General features: G+C 40.4%; 1 protein-coding gene across 4 annotated transcripts in view; it reads right to left on the bottom strand.

Moving 5' to 3' along the window:
- The window catches only part of EPRS (glutamyl-prolyl-tRNA synthetase), a 216,568-nt gene that overhangs the window by 147,486 nt on the left and 51,738 nt on the right, over window positions 1-17,344 (bottom strand). For all 4 annotated transcript variants that reach the window (XM_030196016.1, XM_030196017.1, XM_030196018.1 and 1 more), the window contains exons 8-11: window positions 15,589-15,781; window positions 12,559-12,730; window positions 1,305-1,538; window positions 989-1,073 (exon numbers count right to left, since the gene is read on the bottom strand). In XM_030196016.1, coding sequence (XP_030051876.1) covers window positions 989-1,073; window positions 1,305-1,538; window positions 12,559-12,730; window positions 15,589-15,781 — 684 coding nt within the window. The remainder of the gene's footprint in view (window positions 1-988; window positions 1,074-1,304; window positions 1,539-12,558; window positions 12,731-15,588; window positions 15,782-17,344) is intronic.

The following is a 17,344-nucleotide window of genomic DNA, read 5'->3' as shown; positions in this document are numbered from 1 at the left end:
TTTCAGGCTATGCCCATCTTGAGACACCACTCATGCGGTTGCAATATTCTGCTGAATCTGTCAGCCAGGCAGTTCTTGCTGGGAAGGTATAGAGCACAGAGGCTTATCCTGTGAAGGAGAGCCCATTGTCACATACCTACCACTTCCTGACACAAGGGGTAGGATCCTGTACCCCATTGCTTGTTCACATAAAACATTGCAACCTGGTTGTCTGTCTGAATTTGGGTAATGCAATTTTGAAGTCTCTCTGAAAGCCCTTAGAGCATTCCAAATGACCCACAGCTCGAGGAGATTGATTTCAAGATGAGCCTCCTGAGAAGACCACTGACCTTGAGTGTGAAGTCCACCCACATGAGTTTCCAACCTAGGTTGGATGCATCAGTTCTCAACACCTTTTGATGCAGTGGAATCTGGAAGGCTCAGAGGAGGTAGATTAAGGTCTACTTTGGTTTGTTATATGAATGCCGAGGAGCAGGATGGCACACAAGTGTTTTGTTTGGTCCCCATTTGCTGTTAAGGGCGTAAAACTCATGCATCTGAACTGTTCTAGGAGGACTCAAAATAAGACCAAGTGTTTCTGTTTATTAAATACTGGAAAATCATCACTTCAACTAGTATTATCTCACTCCTCATTCAGTTTTTGTGCCTTTTCTGTACTAACTCCCCCCCCCCCCCCCCCCCCCCACAAGCGACACAAACATACAAGTTCAATTCTAACAATAAAAGGTACGCAGCAGTAATACCTGTGGTACAAAAACATGATAAACGTGAATTCTTTTGGCCTTAAAAAAACTCTTCAAATAGCCAAAAAAACACTTAATTTACAATTTAGAAACACCTAGGAATAGAAGCCCTCATTATTAATTTTATTCCTTCCATTAAGTGATGTTATAATCGCAAAAAAAAAAAAAGGGAAGGGAGGACAGTCCACTAACAATGGTCTTAACATACAGAAGTATACACTGCACATGTAATAAATCAAACCAACCTGTGCAGCAATGAACTGTTTCAGTCCTTCCACAGTCATCCCTCTTCTTAGTACACCACGCACAGTTGGAAATCTGGGATCATCCCTAGCAGAAACACACAAAATCAGATGCTCTGTTGGCAACTCATAGGACGTGAAGCAATCAAAGCTGTATCTACATTTACATAGACATCCAGAATACATCAATATTTGGGGTGCTGTCATTTAGGACCCAATCTGGGTCAACTACAGTCAGTCAATCTCAAATATCAGTCTACCAATCAAAAGTTCTAGGACATGCTGAGTACTGCTGAAGTGATTACAGTGTCAAACATACCATCCATCCACTAGTCCTTCGTTGACAAACCAGGTGAGCTTTCTCTTGGAGAGCACAGTGTTGTTCAGGTTCAGCCGGCTATACTCCCAGACGTATGGCTTCCTAATCCCCAGTGCTTCAATGATCCAGTAAAACTGTTCGTCACGATCATGGTACTCCGTTGTTCTCAACGCATGGGTAACACCCTCAATACTATCAACAATGGGGCAGGCAAAGTCATATGTGGGATATATCCTAGAAAAGATAAAAATATTGAAATTCCCTCAGTGCCAAAATAATTGTTTCTTCCTGCACCTTCATCAGCTCATCTCCACCTCCAAGGATACTAGCAACACTCTCAAATGGATAAGCTGATTTTTAAAAAGGTGACTTAGTTTTTTAGGTTTTAGATCCCAAGAACAGAATACTAAGTTATGTGGTTCTCTACTGGGGCCATAATATATCCCAAGAAACACTTCTTGCATCAATATCAGTGTGCTATCGCACCTGGATTGCACCCTCACATCCAGCACCTGCCACTCCTCAGTGTCCCTCAGGTACAGCTGCTGCTACTGGCATTCCTGAGAGTCCATTTAGATCCCACAATGTCACTATATCCGCCCTTCAATCCCCTCCAAATCTGTTATCTGTTGCTTCTCTTCAGATCCTCCTCTTCATGGCCCCCAATCATTACCTCTTCTCTCCTCTACCCACATCCCTATCGTTCACTGCTGCTGTTTTTCTTAGGAACTTTCCTAAAATCTAGAGGATGCTGCCATCACTCCTTAGCAACCTTCCTGACATCCAACTGCTCACACCATATCTTCCCACCCCATCTCTCCTCGACCCACCTCAACCACCAGAAAAAAAACCTACAATGAGCTGTACAGGCTCTGAACAAAGGTGCATCAAGCCTGCCATCCTGTTTCTGACAGTGCCAATCCAGCTCACAAGCACCCAGCCGGATTCCAAGAGGTAGATCCAACTCTTGTTGTTCATACAGAGGTAAGCGATAATATTTTCAAGCCTATGACTAAATGGTTTAATGATTTTTCCTCCAGGAACGTCTTAAAAAAAAACTTTTTAGGACTTCAGATATGCTGGGGGGCACTCGAGCGCAGGAACTGAATGGCAGAGTGAGCTCCAAAGACACTACCTATAAACTCACATTTAACCTTGTTCCAGGAACATTCTATTCATATAATTTTTCACCCTGTGATGCCACAAACAAAACAAAAAAGAAGCTATATTCTGAGCTGAAACTGGTGTTAAAACAATCTAAGGAAGCAACAGGGCAGTCTATCTGCAAAATCCAAAATGGCAACAACAAAAAAAGAAATGTCCAGAGAAAGATTTAATAAACCAACAATGCCCACTGTTGGTTTATTAAAAACTTTCTCTGGACATTTTTTTGTGTCTCTACTGCTTTTTCTTGTTAAACAATATAAGCCAGAGCTGCCGCTGCCATGTAAAAGCTCTACCAGTAAAGATGGCACTGACACCAGATGTTAGCACAACAACATTCTAACGCTGCTTACCGAAAATACAGCAGTAAAATAGAAATAGGCATACTGAACACCCGTTTCTCTCAATTTGAAGTACATATAACGGCGGCCAAAAACAAACTCAGTACTATAGATGATCTTAACCAGAACAGCAAAATGAAAAAATAAAAATTATGGAAATGCAAACTGCAATCGTAGATTCTAGCAAGCAGAATAGATGTAATAACCTCAAAATTTTAAGGTGTACCAAAAGGATCAGAAAACAATATGCTGAAGTTCATTCAGGAATTTCTACCAAAAATGACTTAAGTTACAATTCTCCAGACTTAAAAGGAGATAAAGCACCTTTTAAACTAGAATGGAGGGGAAGCCAACAGTCACCCAGGAATGCATAGTTCGGTGTAGAGTATCCTTGAAACAGGACATTTAGGGAATCCCAACAGAGAGGATTCAACAATGCTGATAACTAAGCCAGGTGTGCTTAATGAGAGAGCAGGATAAAGGATGAACATTCTCTCCTTCAACTTCCCCTTGTAGATCCAAGGAAAAAAACACAATTTGATGTGTCTGTAAACAAATGATAGAAGACTAAAAAATAAGGTGGGAGAGTTATAGCACTAAATGAAGAGGTAGATATAATAGGTATCTCAGAGACTTGGTGGAAAGAGGACAAGCAATGGGACACTGTTAACAGGGTAAAAATTGTATCGCAATGATAGACAGGATCAAATTGGATGGGGGGGGGGGGGGTTAAGATACATGTTAAAGAGGGAATTGAGTCAAATAAAATTAACATTCCACATAACACAGATAGCAGTGTGGAATCATTATGGATAGAAATTCCATGTGTGAAGGGAAGGAGTATTCTTGTAGGGCTGTACTACCATCAGTTGTAACAGAACGAACAGACAGATGAAGAAATGTTTACAGAAATTACCCCAATATTGACTGGATAAATGTTACATCAGGGAGTGCCGGAGAGATAAAATTTCTAGATATAATAAATGACTACTTTTTGGAGCAACTGGTTCAGGAATTTACAAGAAGGAGTGCCATTTTGGATCTGGTCCTTGGTGGCATGCAGGGCACAGTGCGAGACATGGTAGTGTTGGGTCCCCTGGGAAACAGTGATCATAACATGATCAAGTTTGAGCTACTATCTGAGATGAACCCACAAAGGAAATCTACTGTAGCTGCATTTAATTTTCGAAAGGGCGACTTTAATAAGATGAAAATGGTTAAAAAGAAGCTAAAAGGATCGGCTGCAAAGGTTAGGACACTAAGTCAGGTGTGGATGTTATTAAAAAATACCATCTTGGAAGCCCAGATCAGATGCATTCCACATATTTGCAAAGGTGAAGAGAAATTAACAGCCGACATGATTAAAAGGTGAACTGAAACAGGCTATTACAGACAAAAGAATGTCCTTCAAAGAATGGAAAAAAGATCCAAATGAAGAAAATAAGAAGCAACATAAGCACTGGCAAGTCAGATGCAAAGCATTAATAAAGAAGGTTAAAAGAAAATATGAAGAGAAACTTGCTGCAGAGGCTAAAACTGACAGTAACAACTTTTTCAGGGACATCAGAAGTAGAAAGCCTGTGATGGAATCCGTGGGACCGTTAGATCACAAAGGAGCAAAAGGGGAACTCAGGGAGGACAAGGCCATAGTAGAGAAACTGAATGAATCCTTTGCTTCGGTCTTTAAGAAAGATATAAGAGATCTGCCTATATCGGAAATGGGTTTCAAGGGTGATGATGCGGAAGAACTGAAAGAAATCTTGGTGAACCTGGAAGATGTAATGCGCCAAATCGACAAAAGAATAGTACATCACCTGGACCGGATGGCATACATCCAAGGGTACTCAAAGAACTCAGAATATGAAATTGCTGATCTGCTGTTAGTAATATGTAACCTGTCATTAAAATCGCCCACACTACCTGAAGACTGGAGGGTGGCCAATGCGATGCCGATTTTTTAAAAGGGTTCCAGGGGTTATCTGGGAAATTACAGACCAGTAAGCCCAAACCAGTAAGTTAGTGCTGGGTAAAATAGTGGAAACTATTATAAAGAATCAAATTACAGAACACATAGACAAACATGGTTTAATGAGACAGAGTCAGCATGGGTTCAGCCAGGAGAAGTCTTGCCTTCATTCATGTGAAGGCATGAATAAACATGTGGATAAAGGTAAGCCGGTTGACATAGTGTATCTAGACTTTCAGAAAGCTTTAGATAAAGTTCCTCATGAGAGACTCCTGAGAAAATTATAGAGCCATGGGACAGGAGGCAATGTTTTGGTGTGACCTAGGAATTGGTTACCGGACAGAAAACAGAAAGCAGGGTTAAATGGTCATTTCTCTCAATGGAGAAGGGTGAACAGTGAAGTGCCACAGGGATCAGTACTGGGACCGGTGCTATTTAAAGTATTTATAAATGATATGGAAATCGGGACGACGAGCGAGGATTAAAAATCTGCAGATGAGACAAAACTATTAAAGGTTGTTAAAACACGTGCAGACTGTGAATATTAGAGGAAGACCTTAGGAAAATTGGAAGACTGGGCATCCAAATGGCAGATAAAATTTAATGTGGACAAATGCAAGGTGACGCACATTGAAAAGAATAATCCGAATCAATTACCTGATGCTAGGGCCCATCCTGGGGGTCAGCAACCAAGAAAAGATCTAGCTGTCGTTGAAAACAACACACTGAAATCTTTTGCTGAATGTGCAGCGGCAGCCAAAAAAAAGCTAACAGGATGCTATGAATTATTAGGAAAGGGATGATGAATAAGACTGAAAATACTATAATGCCTCTGTATCAATGCATAGTGTAACCTCACCTTGAGTATTGTGTTCAGTTCTGGTCGCCCTATATCAAAAAAGATATAGCGGAATTAGAAAAGACTCAAAGAAGAGCGACCAAAATGATGGAACTCCTCTCAAGTAAGGAAAGACTAAAGAGGTTAGAGTTCTTCAGCTAAGAAAAAGAGATGTATGAGGGGAGATATGATTGAGGTCTACAAATTCCAGTGTGGTGTAGAAGGAGTAGAAGTAAATCAATTTTTGTACTCATTCCAAAAGTACAAAGACTAGGAGACACTCAAGAAAGTTTCATGGAAATACTTTTAAAACAAATAGAAGAAATATTTTTCACTCAACCAATAGTTAAGCTCTGGAGCTCTTTGCCAGAGAATGTATTAACAGTGGTTGGCATATCTGAGTTTAAAAAAAAGATTTGGACAAGTTCCTGGAGGAAAAGTCCACTGTCTGCTATTAAGACAGACATGGGGAAGCAACTGCTTGCCCTGGGATTGGTAGCACAGAATCTTGCTACTAACTGGGTTTCTGCCAAGTACTTGTGACCTGGCTTGGCCAAGAAACTAGGCTAGATGGACTGTATTGGCTACTCTTATGTTAAATAGAAAGAGTACATCAAGTTCCTGCATGCTGCCCTTCCTCTCAAAAATGGCCATGTCCCATTGTCTTGAAAGTTCTATGCTTCCCTCAAGTTATGGAAAAACTGAAAGCAGCAAAAGTCCAGAACAATATCAATAGGATAATTATATCTGAACACTTTTCTAAACAGATTGTGGATAAATGCTAAACTTTTCTGGCTCCAAGACCGCAACTTAAAGCCATAAACGATAAATTTGATCTTTTCTCACCAGCAACCATGAAGGTTACCTACTGCAACACCACTAAATCTTTTTCTGATCTTTCACTACTGGAGGAATTTCTAGATTAACAAGAAACTTCAGGAATGTCTTCTATATGATTTATGTATTAGCTGCACATGGTTTACTTATACATCCCATGTGCTTATAGTGCTTGCCTAGGTTTCTCCCCCATTCATCATCTACATGAGGGTCTGGATAAAGTGGTGTTTATTTCCTTCAGTTTTTTTTTTAATTATGTTATTATTGTTTGTACATGTGAGGGAGTGACATAGGGGCAGGAAACACTCCCTCACTGGTGCAGTTCTGCCCCTTTCAACAGGTGTTGCTAGTCTGCTGAGGTGGAGGCTGAAGCTAATATAGTTCAGCCACCTTGCAGCAGGTGATGCTAGTCTGCAGAGGATGAGCCTGAGGGGCGGGGCTCAAGCCAGAAGGACGTTAAAAGACCAGAGGCCAAACAGATTAGGGGAGGCCCCGAGACAGAGGTTTCAAGGAGAAAGCGCGAGCAGGAGGCCCGAATACAGAGGCTTCCAAGCAAGTGAGCTAGAGGAAACCCAGTGTGGAGGATTTCCAGAATCATGTAATTATTAGCAGATCAAGTCAAGGAGGTAGGAGAAGTGTCTTTGAACTTCAGAATTAAGAAGTGACTGTATACTGAAGTGTGCAACTTGTCAGGAACACCACAGGGTGCTTGATAGGCTTCTCACTTTTAGTGAAGACTATGAGGAAACAGGCATGTTTATCTTTCCTGTGGTATAGAATAAAGCCTTTCCTTTTGACCTTTGCACTGCCCTCCATGTGTTTTATGAGGATTCCATGCCTTGCTGGGGCAAACATTACCACAGTATGCTTAATGCAAATCAGTGTTCTCATGCATAGCTGTGCCACACTTGTTGCTAATGCTGTTCATGTATATCTTACACAGCCCAACTTGAGTAATAGCACAACACTTAATATGGCTTATTAACAATTGTATATTCTTTTTTCTTTTATTTACATTCATGTCTCATTTACTAAACATATTATCTCTGAACGTTAAAGGTATCTCATATCCAATCAAAAGGAAAAAAAATTATTATTTCCAGAAATGTAACCTATACTTTTTATCCAAGCGTTACATCTTTCATCCACCAAAGCTAAAAAAAAATTACAAGACTGGGTACAAGACTGTTTCTAGGTAAAAAGAATGGTGTTATTTTATTAGCCAAATCTCTACAATACATGGTGTTGTCACATATTACTGATTCTGAAGGCTCAATAGACATACTTTTATAAATCTCTACTCTCCCAATAATGACAATCCAGAATCTTTAATGCTCTCTTGGATAAAATAGCAATATCTGGCACTGATCAAATGATATTGGAAGGTGATATTGCAAATTCTCAGTGAAAGCCAGACTTCTAAAAGCAAATTAATCTCTGTGCCAACTAATGTCTATGTGGAATCTTATAGACTCTTGGAGGTTAACTCATCCCAACAATCTGGAATACACTTTCTACTCAGCTCTATACAACTCTTTTTCCAGATTGGACTACCATTTAATTTCAAAATCATTCACTATTCAATTATGAAATCTACTATTGACTCTATCCTTGTATCAGATCACACCTGCATCTCATTAAAAGGGGTCTTTTTACTAAAGGTGCACTAAAAGATTTAGAGGCCCTTTTACTAAAGGGCTGGCGCGTGGCAAGAGATTTGCAACATGCTAATCCAGAGCTACCGGCAGGCTACTACAGCAGCCCGGCAGTAAATCCGTCCCTAGTGAGCACCATTTCCAGCACTACTAAAATCTCCATATTTTTACTATCAGGTTAGAGCGGTAGCCTTTTCCGCTCTCACTAGAGGAAGGCAGACCCAAAGCCTAAGCTGAGTCTAGCAAGGCTCTTATGTACTCCAATTGTTGCACTAGATGGAGGAGGGACAGGATAATTTATGACAAACTTCAGTAGCTCTAGCACCTGAATAGTCAACTATATTGCCTCGACTGCCCCCTCTTGAGATGTGTTCTTGACCAGCCAATCGTTCAGGTACACTCCCAGTCTGTGTAGATATGCTGCGACTACCGCCAGACACTTGGTGAGTACTCTGGGGGCAGACACTAGGCCAAATGACAGAACACAATACAGGAAGTGGGATTTCCCCACTCGACATCTGAGATACCTCCTGTATCTGGGAAGTATCGAAATATGGGTATAGACATCCTTTAAGTCCAGAGAGCATAGTTAATCGTGTCCCGGAATGAGAAGAAGTAGGGTGCCCAGGAAAATCATCCTGAACTTTTCTTTCACTAGACATTTGTTCAGGGTCCTTAAGTCTGGATGGGCAGAATCTCCCCATTTTCTTGGTCACAAGAAAGTACCTAGAATAGAATACCTGTTCCTCCTCCTCTGGTAGTACAGTTTCTGCTCAGGCCTGCAGAAGGGTGGAGATTTCCTCTACAAGTACTTGCTTGTGCTGAGAGCTGATGTAAGATTCTCTTGGTGAGCAATTTGGAGGTCACCAACATCAGTTTAGAGTGTACCTGCAATGGACAATCTGAAGCACCCGTCTGTGATGGTAAAAAGTAAGCCTCCCTCCAACCCCTAGGTCATCCAGAACGGATACTCTTTGCATGGCTATGCTCAGCTGTAGCCAATCAAAGCGCATGCCCTGCTTTGACTGGGGAGCCAACTGGGATTCTGGGGGCCGGGAAGGCCTGGGACAGGGGCCCTGAATGCAGATGGATTTTGCCGAGAATGTGGATAGTATCAGTGTGCTTTTTACTGAGGTCAACAACCTCATCCACTTTCTCTCAAAATAAGTTGTCCCCTCGGCAGGGTAAATCTGCAAAGCTCTCTTGAACAGCCTGTTCCAGATCACAGACACACAGCCAAGAGAGTCTACACATCCCTATACCCATTCCAGAGAATCTAGACGCAATATGAAAACTAAGTGCTCGACACTCCATCTGCTTATTGGCCAACTGGCAAAGCTTGGCGGCCAACTCCACAGGGGAGTTGGGATGGCCGAAGCCACTTGCCATCACTTCACCCCTGTCACATCTAAATTGCCTGTACAATACTCTTGTCGTTCCTCTCCTCATCCATTCAGCTAGCATACGCAACTGGGCTGCTTTAAAGTGAAGCTCAAAGTGGGGTACTCCCATGCCTCCCTTGAGCTTAGGCTGATATAGCATAGATCTCTGTACCCTGGGTGGGCGCTTTTTCCAGATGTAGACAAACACTCTCCTATTCAATCGACGGAAAAAGCACTGTGGTATGGAAAGAGGAAGTGCCATGAACAAATATAAAAGCTTAGGCAACACCATCATCTTAACTGCCTGAATTCTACCCATCCAAGTAAGTGTTAGGCCCTCCCAACGGTCCAGCTCAGACAGGAGTAGATTAAGTTCAGTTGGAAAGTTAGCTTGATATAATCCCTTTAGCTGAGCTGTCACTTGGATACCCAAGTATTTGATAGTCTTTCGTGCCCACTGAAAGGGAAATTGCTGTTGCAGCCGCTGAGCCTCACAGGAGTCCAAAGTAAGATTTAGAATTTCTGATTTAGTCATATATACTTTAAAGCCCAAGGCCTTCCCATAATAGGTTAGGATCTCAGAGATCCCTTTCAGTGACCCCATAGGATCAATCAATGTCATAAAGACATCATCAGCGAAGAGCATAATCTTGTGTTCCAATCCCCTCTTGAGATTCCCCTAATGCTAGATATGTCACGTACTAATTGCACCAAAGGCTCAATAGAGAGAGCAAAAAGAAGGGGGGAGACTGCACAACCCTGTCGTGTACCGCGATGCAACTCAAAGGGGTCCGTATAGCACCCTTCAATGCGCAAGCTTGCCAGAGGAGCCGTATAAAGTAAACGGATCCATGACATGAAGCGCCCCTTGAATCCCATTTTCTGGAGCACAGAGAACAAAAAAGGCCAATAAACTCTCTAAAAGCTTTTTCCACATCAATAGACAGTAGACATGAAGGAATATTATATAAACCCACTAAATAATAGGCAACAGAGATCGTATATTATCAAAGGTCTGCCTGGCAGTTACAAAACCCACCTGATCAATGTGTACAAATCGAGGCAACACCCGCTGAAGCCGATGGCCCATTATTTTTGTCAAGATTATGCAGTCGGTGTCCAGAAGAGATATTGATCTATAAGGACCCATATTGAACCGGATCCTTACCCGGTTTCAGTAACCTCTCAGTTCAATTTCCAAAATGTTTTCAAAGTGTTGACAAGGATCTCACTAAATTCCTTTGGAACAAGTAGGACATCTCGAATTAAAAAAAAAAAAAAATTAAAATACCCTAAGGAACTTGGGGGTATCAATTTTCCCGAGTTTGCGTTATAAAAAATGCTTTTTTATTATGTGCTGTTATATAGTGGCTGGCAGATCAACATACTAGTACTCTACCTGCATGGCTGATAATATAACAACTTTCTACTCCTATCCGTCTTAAAAATAGAATAGGCTCTATTCTATCATCTAAAGGTCTAGATGAAGACATTATCAAGGACTAATTGCTATTCAGAAGTTAGATAGCCTTTTAACGTCCTATTAAATAAACAACTTATGCCCTCTCTGGGACAACACCAATATTTGTATAAATAAAAAAACTTTTATTTGGTCTACTTGGGCATCACATGGTATTTATCAAATACGTGATATTATGCGTGATGTTTCAAATGAATCTTTTATCATTCTGCAAGAAAAATATTCTTTATCCAAGCCTCAATATTTTAGTTATCTACAACTAAGATCGGCTCTTCTGTCAAACAAAACACCATTTCAAGTACTCAACCTCTCTACCAGAAATTTATAGTATTTTATCGACAGGCAATTTTTATAAAATATTTGTGTCTAAATGCTGTTCACCAAATACTGTTCTACAAAACATATGGCATATGGATACTAATTCCACCATCACGGAAGCCCTACGGTCATATTTTTGGTCAAAAACAAATAGACCATTAGCCTCAGCTCCTTCTTTCCAGTTTGTATTTTCTGATGTATAAAGCTCTCTGGACCACAAATAAAGTGAACAGTACAAAATCTAATTTATGCTGGTCTTAACTCTTGGGACACTTGAAAATCTATTATTTTGTTGTGTAAATCTACCTAAGTTCTGGACTGATGTTTGGGAAAGGATAACTGTCATTTTACAGTAGAAATCTAAATTGTCGTGTGATATTGTTATTTTCAGGTCAAATTGCCTTTCTGAATCTATGTCAACTCATGAAAGTAAGCTCTTTGATATTCTGATTGTAGTTGCACTAAAACCTATACTACACAAGTGGAAAAATGATAGTCTCTTTTACATTCTGCTGGAATTCCTTATGTTTGACTTATAAATACGAAGCTACAACTGATGAATCCACTGGATCACTTGTTAGACTTAAATAGGTTTGGAAACCTTTAAAATTATTTTGGTCCGATAAACTCAAGCAGATGTGGCTTCAGTTTAAAAACTATTTGCACTTTATATGATATCTTATTTTTTGCATGATCTTACATCGATATATGGGTAAACATGCCATATTTGCTTTATGTTTTATATCATGTTTTTCTTTCTATTCATATATTTAAAATTTAATAAAGATGGTTTGGAACTTAAACTCAGATATTCTAACTGGCTTTTACCACACCTTCCATCAACATACTCCAAGGCATATTTGTAAACAGAGTGAAAAATACTTTCTCCAAGTTGTTTTAAATGTGCTACCAATTAGTTTCATGGTACACCCCCTCAACTTAGCATGATGTGAAAGGATAAACAATTGACACTCTTGTCCACTACCCTCCTCCTACCAACCTTCCCCACCCACAAACTTCTTCACCAGTCTCTGTTTCTACTTGCCCAGTCGTCAACTTCTCCTTTTGGCTCTCTTTCTCTACCACCAGGTGCCACTGTTCCTCACCTCCATGTGTACTGACCTACGATCACCCAACATTCCCTCCATCTGCAATCAGTGGTACACTTTGCCTCTCCCCTCCTTAAGTATCAGAGTAATTGCATAAAACTAAGAGGAAGAAGAGCATCATAATGAAAAGAAATAACCCAAGAGAAAGAACACAGCGAACTTACTTATATTTGCTTCCTGTCCGCGGGTGTGGCTGATTTTTACAACGATACAAAGTTGGGTCCCTCAAACAGCCATTGTTGGAACTCATGTCAATTTTTGCACGGAGGCAGCAAGTCTGGCCATATTCTGTTCCTTTTTTCATCTCTTCCCACATTTGCCGATTCTTTCCCATAGCTATACCATAGTAGAGAGGGGTCAGCATTCAGTTCATCTATGATTTACACTATTCTGTCACAGTGAAATCTTACTATTCGCAACCAATTACTCCTCTGAACTTTGTAATCTAATTCTCTGTCCAAAATCGAGCACCAGAATCCTCAGAAGAGGCTAAACTGACTATGTATTCATGGGTCTAAAAGTCATTGCCTTTAGTTTTCTCCTCTTTGCAGCGTTTCTTAGAGAGAGCAAGATCTATACCATAAGCAGTTTGACTTGAATGCTAAGCAGAACAGCACAGCAGACCTGTTAATTTAATTTTCACCTTTCGTAAGAGAACACTTTAATTCAATCAAACTAAAACAGATATTTTGCACACACACAATACTGAAGGACCTCATAGCCTAACATTATAAGTTACATCTTATATCACACTTTGCAACAGGACCTCATTTTATCTACTGCAGACAAACAAGCATTTCTTTCTGCCGTTATGTTCTCAGGCTCTGCTTCAGAGTTCTTCCTAGCTTAACGCTTATATTCCTTCTCTTCTTCCTCCTCCATTCCTACATGCAGGAACATCCTCATCTTAATGTGCTAATTTCAGGTGACCTCTTATGGTAGACTACTTTGTTTTTTCTTCATGGGGTCTGAAAATGCAGTGACCGTTACAAATTGTTAGCATTTGTGCTAGTCAGCTAATTCATCATCTAAATTTAACTGGTAAAGACAACACAATCTAAAGCTAGATCATTAGGATCTTCTCTAGAAGATAAAGGGCACTACCAAATCTGCTCTCTGCTTTGAAATTATTGGAAACTGGGCCCTTTACCTTCCTATTGCCCATCTGTAGTGGAAGTGAATTTCAAAGATTGTTTTTCAACTCTGCCTTGACAGACAAGTGCACTCGGGGTCTGTATTTTTGATTAGAAGTAATTCTGTTTAAAAATGATTACCTTTGATTGTGTGAAAATAAGTTGGAATGTAGAAGATAAGACACAGTTCTAATTAATTTGGTATGTGAAAGGCAAGGTGGAGCCTGTTTCGAGTTCAGACTGGACACCTGGACTGAGAAACATGTGACAACATTCCCACAGTATGGCTTGTTTACCAAAACAGAGAAATTCTCAAGCATTCTGTAACTTTCCTTAGCTCTAAATATTAGTTCTAAGCCTAATAAAAAAGAGGGGCCTTTTACAGTGAAGCTGGAAACTCATCTATGGATGGACGCATTGCATAGAACCAGACTCCTGGTCAAACTCCGGCTTCGCTGAAAAGGGGGCTTCTCTCAGCTGATGTAAAAAGCCTGGATGTAGAGATTAAGGACCAGTGATGATGTATGTATAGTGTATTATTGCTTCTTTTCCTGGCCAAGAAACTCCTAGCATTGCTTGGATGTAGGGGCCAGTGATGTAATGATTGTTTATAGGTATTGTTTCTTTTCAGTTATATAGCTAATCATTGTACATATATAAATCATTGTGTATCTTAGATTTTAGAACCTCTAATAGAAGTCTCATTTACCTAATATGAATCCAAAAGAATCCACAGTAATTACTGAATAGTCTGTGTTAGTGAAGCAGGCTGTAAAACCAGGTCAGAACACCTTCTGAAACAGTCGCTACTCTTCCAAGCCTTCCCCACAACACATGCCACTACTGCCCCACCTTAACCCCCACCTCTCTCACTCCCCTGCTGCAGGGACTTGGTTCACTGTTTCCCCCAATGGTCCTACCAACAGCACTGCGCAATTTACCAGCTTTGACTAGCAGCGAGTATCCACAGTATTTTCTAGACTCCTGATAAACTGTGAGAACATGAAATGTCAGCACAATGTGACTCAGCAGTACTAAGCTGAGCAGTGCAGCACCAGCAGGATAATATGTAAGGCAAGGATGGGGGGGGGGGGGGGGGGGGGGGGGGGGACAGATGAGAAAAGGAAGGAGCAAAAGTATCACAAGGAGGAAGGGGGGATGGGATTTGATATACTGCCTTTCTGTGGTTACAATAGCAGTTTATGTAAGTACTTATTTTGTAACTGGAGCAATGAAAGGTTAGGTTACTTGTCCAGAATCACAAGAAGGGAAAAAGAAAGCAAGAACCAAAGGTTAAGAACAGACTGGGGAAGAGGAGGGAGGCAAGAGGAGAAAAAGAGAAGTAGAAAGAGACACATTGTAGAGGATAGGAAAAGATAAAATAATAAAAAATAAATGCAAAATTAACACTAAGCCCGAAAATACATTGTTGGTTTCCTTTAAAAAAAAAAAAAAAAAAAAAATGTAAACATATAAAAAAACAATTTTTTTTAATGAAAAACAAAGAAAAATTATTAGTGTAGTGAGTTTTTTTTTTTTTTTTTGGGGGGGGGGGGGGGGGGGGGGATAAAGTGAAAATGGCATAAGACTGGGGGAAGACTGTACTTTTTAGATCCAGTGTCTGGGTAACCATGACTCTTCATACTAGCTAAGAGCTGAAAGAGAATTTTTATGAATGTCTACAATTTTTTGTCGTCCTCTCTCTTTCCACGCCCCACCCCCCTCTAAGTCCACAGGCTCCACATTTGCTCTGGGTAACTGATTTAATAAGATGCATTTTTTATGTTAGTGTATTATATATTTTTACCTTTTCTAGTTCTTTGTTGGTGTTTTATGTGATTTTAAGAGTGCTATACCACTTAGTTTTTTACAAAATAAGATCAGCGGTGTACAAATATAAAAACTAACTTTTTTGGGGGGTAGGGGGTGGGTGAGATTGGTTTATTCCTCAGGTTCATTAGACCATATATAGTAAGAACAGAACCTGCATAAATCAACAGGTAAGGATTATATTTCAGCTATTAAAAAAAAAAAAAAAAAAAACCGAGAAATGGGCCTTACCGTTATTTCTATGTTTTGACTCTGTCCTCTGCTCTCGCTCCATTTTCATCTGTTCTGCAGGGGTGTCATCAACATAAGCCTTGCCTTCTTCAATAAGTTTTTCTGCATATTTCATAATTGTTTCAAAGTGATCAGAGGTGTACGTAAACTGATTGGGTTTAATATGCAGCATAGCAACATCTTCCAGGATAACCTACAGCAAAGGTGCACAGAAAGATCCCTTTACCACAATGGCCACATGGGCAGCTTAGACATATTGCACCCTACCAACCAGCACCAAATACCACAAAACTGGAATAGTTCCGTGTTTAGCACAAACCAATTTAGCCACTACCAGTGGCCTAGTGGTTAGGGTGGTGGACTTTGGTCCTAGGGAACTGAGGAACTGAGTTCAATTCCCACTTCAGGCACAGGCAGCTCCTTGTGACTCTGGGCAAGTCACTTAACCCTCCATTGATCCATGTAAGCCGCATTGAGCCTGCCATGAGTGGGAAAGCGCGAGGTACAAATGTAACAAAAATAAAATAAAACTCTTGTTCCTGATTTTTTTTTAATTTGTGAAAAAAAAGTCTGTTTATCACATCCTATTGAGGCACCTTACAATAAGGGATAAAGAACGTAAGGCCGAAATGGAGAAACAGACAATAAGCAATTAAATGTCAGCGATGACAAACTGTAAGAGATTTTGAAGGACTAGTTTTTAAAAGGATGAAACACACCAGATCTGTTCACAAGACAAAGAGAAAGTAGGGCCCAGTGTCACACTATGTTGATTATCCTTCAAATTAAAAACAAAAATTAAAAGCAGATACCTCTAGATGCACATCTTCTAACTGGACTATCAGGTATAAATGCCTTGATCAATTTCTTTGATTATTTTAAAGCATCTCTCTATCTCAGCTGCTATGAGCACCAAATATTTAAGAAAATGCTAACTAGATCTCAATGTTTGGGGACCAAACGATCTTACACAATACAATAAGAAAACTACTGGCAAAACACTTTATATCAAGAGGGATTTCCTGCAATTCATTTCTGGCACTTTCCACTTCTGAAGAAAATGTTTGTGGCACATTTTTCTTTAACACCACAAGAAGGTGAAATTAGATCTTACCTGCTAATTTTCTTTCCTCTAGACCCTCCAGACCGGTCAAGACGCGTGGGTTATGTCCTCCTACCAGCAGAGGGAGACTGAGAAAACACTAAGCTTTTGAAGCCTGTATATATAACCTGTGCAGAACCTCCACTAGCCAGTATACCCCTGACAAAGCAGAGAAACAAAAAACACTAACAACAACTAGCAACCCTGTACGTGGTCACAGTAAACTGCAAAAACAAGAAACATCTTCCGCTTGCTCTTACGGAAACATGTTCCTTTGCCTTTGATAAAACAGTTGGGCTTCTACAGGTGGACTATCAAAGAAGAGCCCCACCTGTCCCGGACTCCTATCACAAAACAGAAATAAACAGTCTGCAATTAGAGAAACAACAATTTACAGCAGCCAAGAATTATCCAACAAACACACCTCCTGGCCTCCAATACAGACAGGGCGGGCTCTTGACCGGTCTGGAGGGTCTAGAGGAAAGAAAATTAGCAGGTAAGATCTAATTTCACCTTCCTCAGCGACCCTCCAGACCGGTCAAGACGCGTGGGACGTACCAGAGCAGTAACTAACTTATGGGAGGGACCTACTAAGGCCAGAGGTCAAAATTGCTGCCCCAAAGCGCACCTCGTCCTTTGCATGCACAGGAATCC

The sequence above is a fragment of the Microcaecilia unicolor genome, chromosome 3 (assembly GCF_901765095.1).
Source record: "Microcaecilia unicolor chromosome 3, aMicUni1.1, whole genome shotgun sequence".
Taxonomy (NCBI): Eukaryota; Metazoa; Chordata; class Amphibia; order Gymnophiona; family Siphonopidae; genus Microcaecilia; species Microcaecilia unicolor.
Note: the sequence above shows the minus strand (reverse complement) of the source record. Positions and strands in the feature narration are given on the sequence as shown.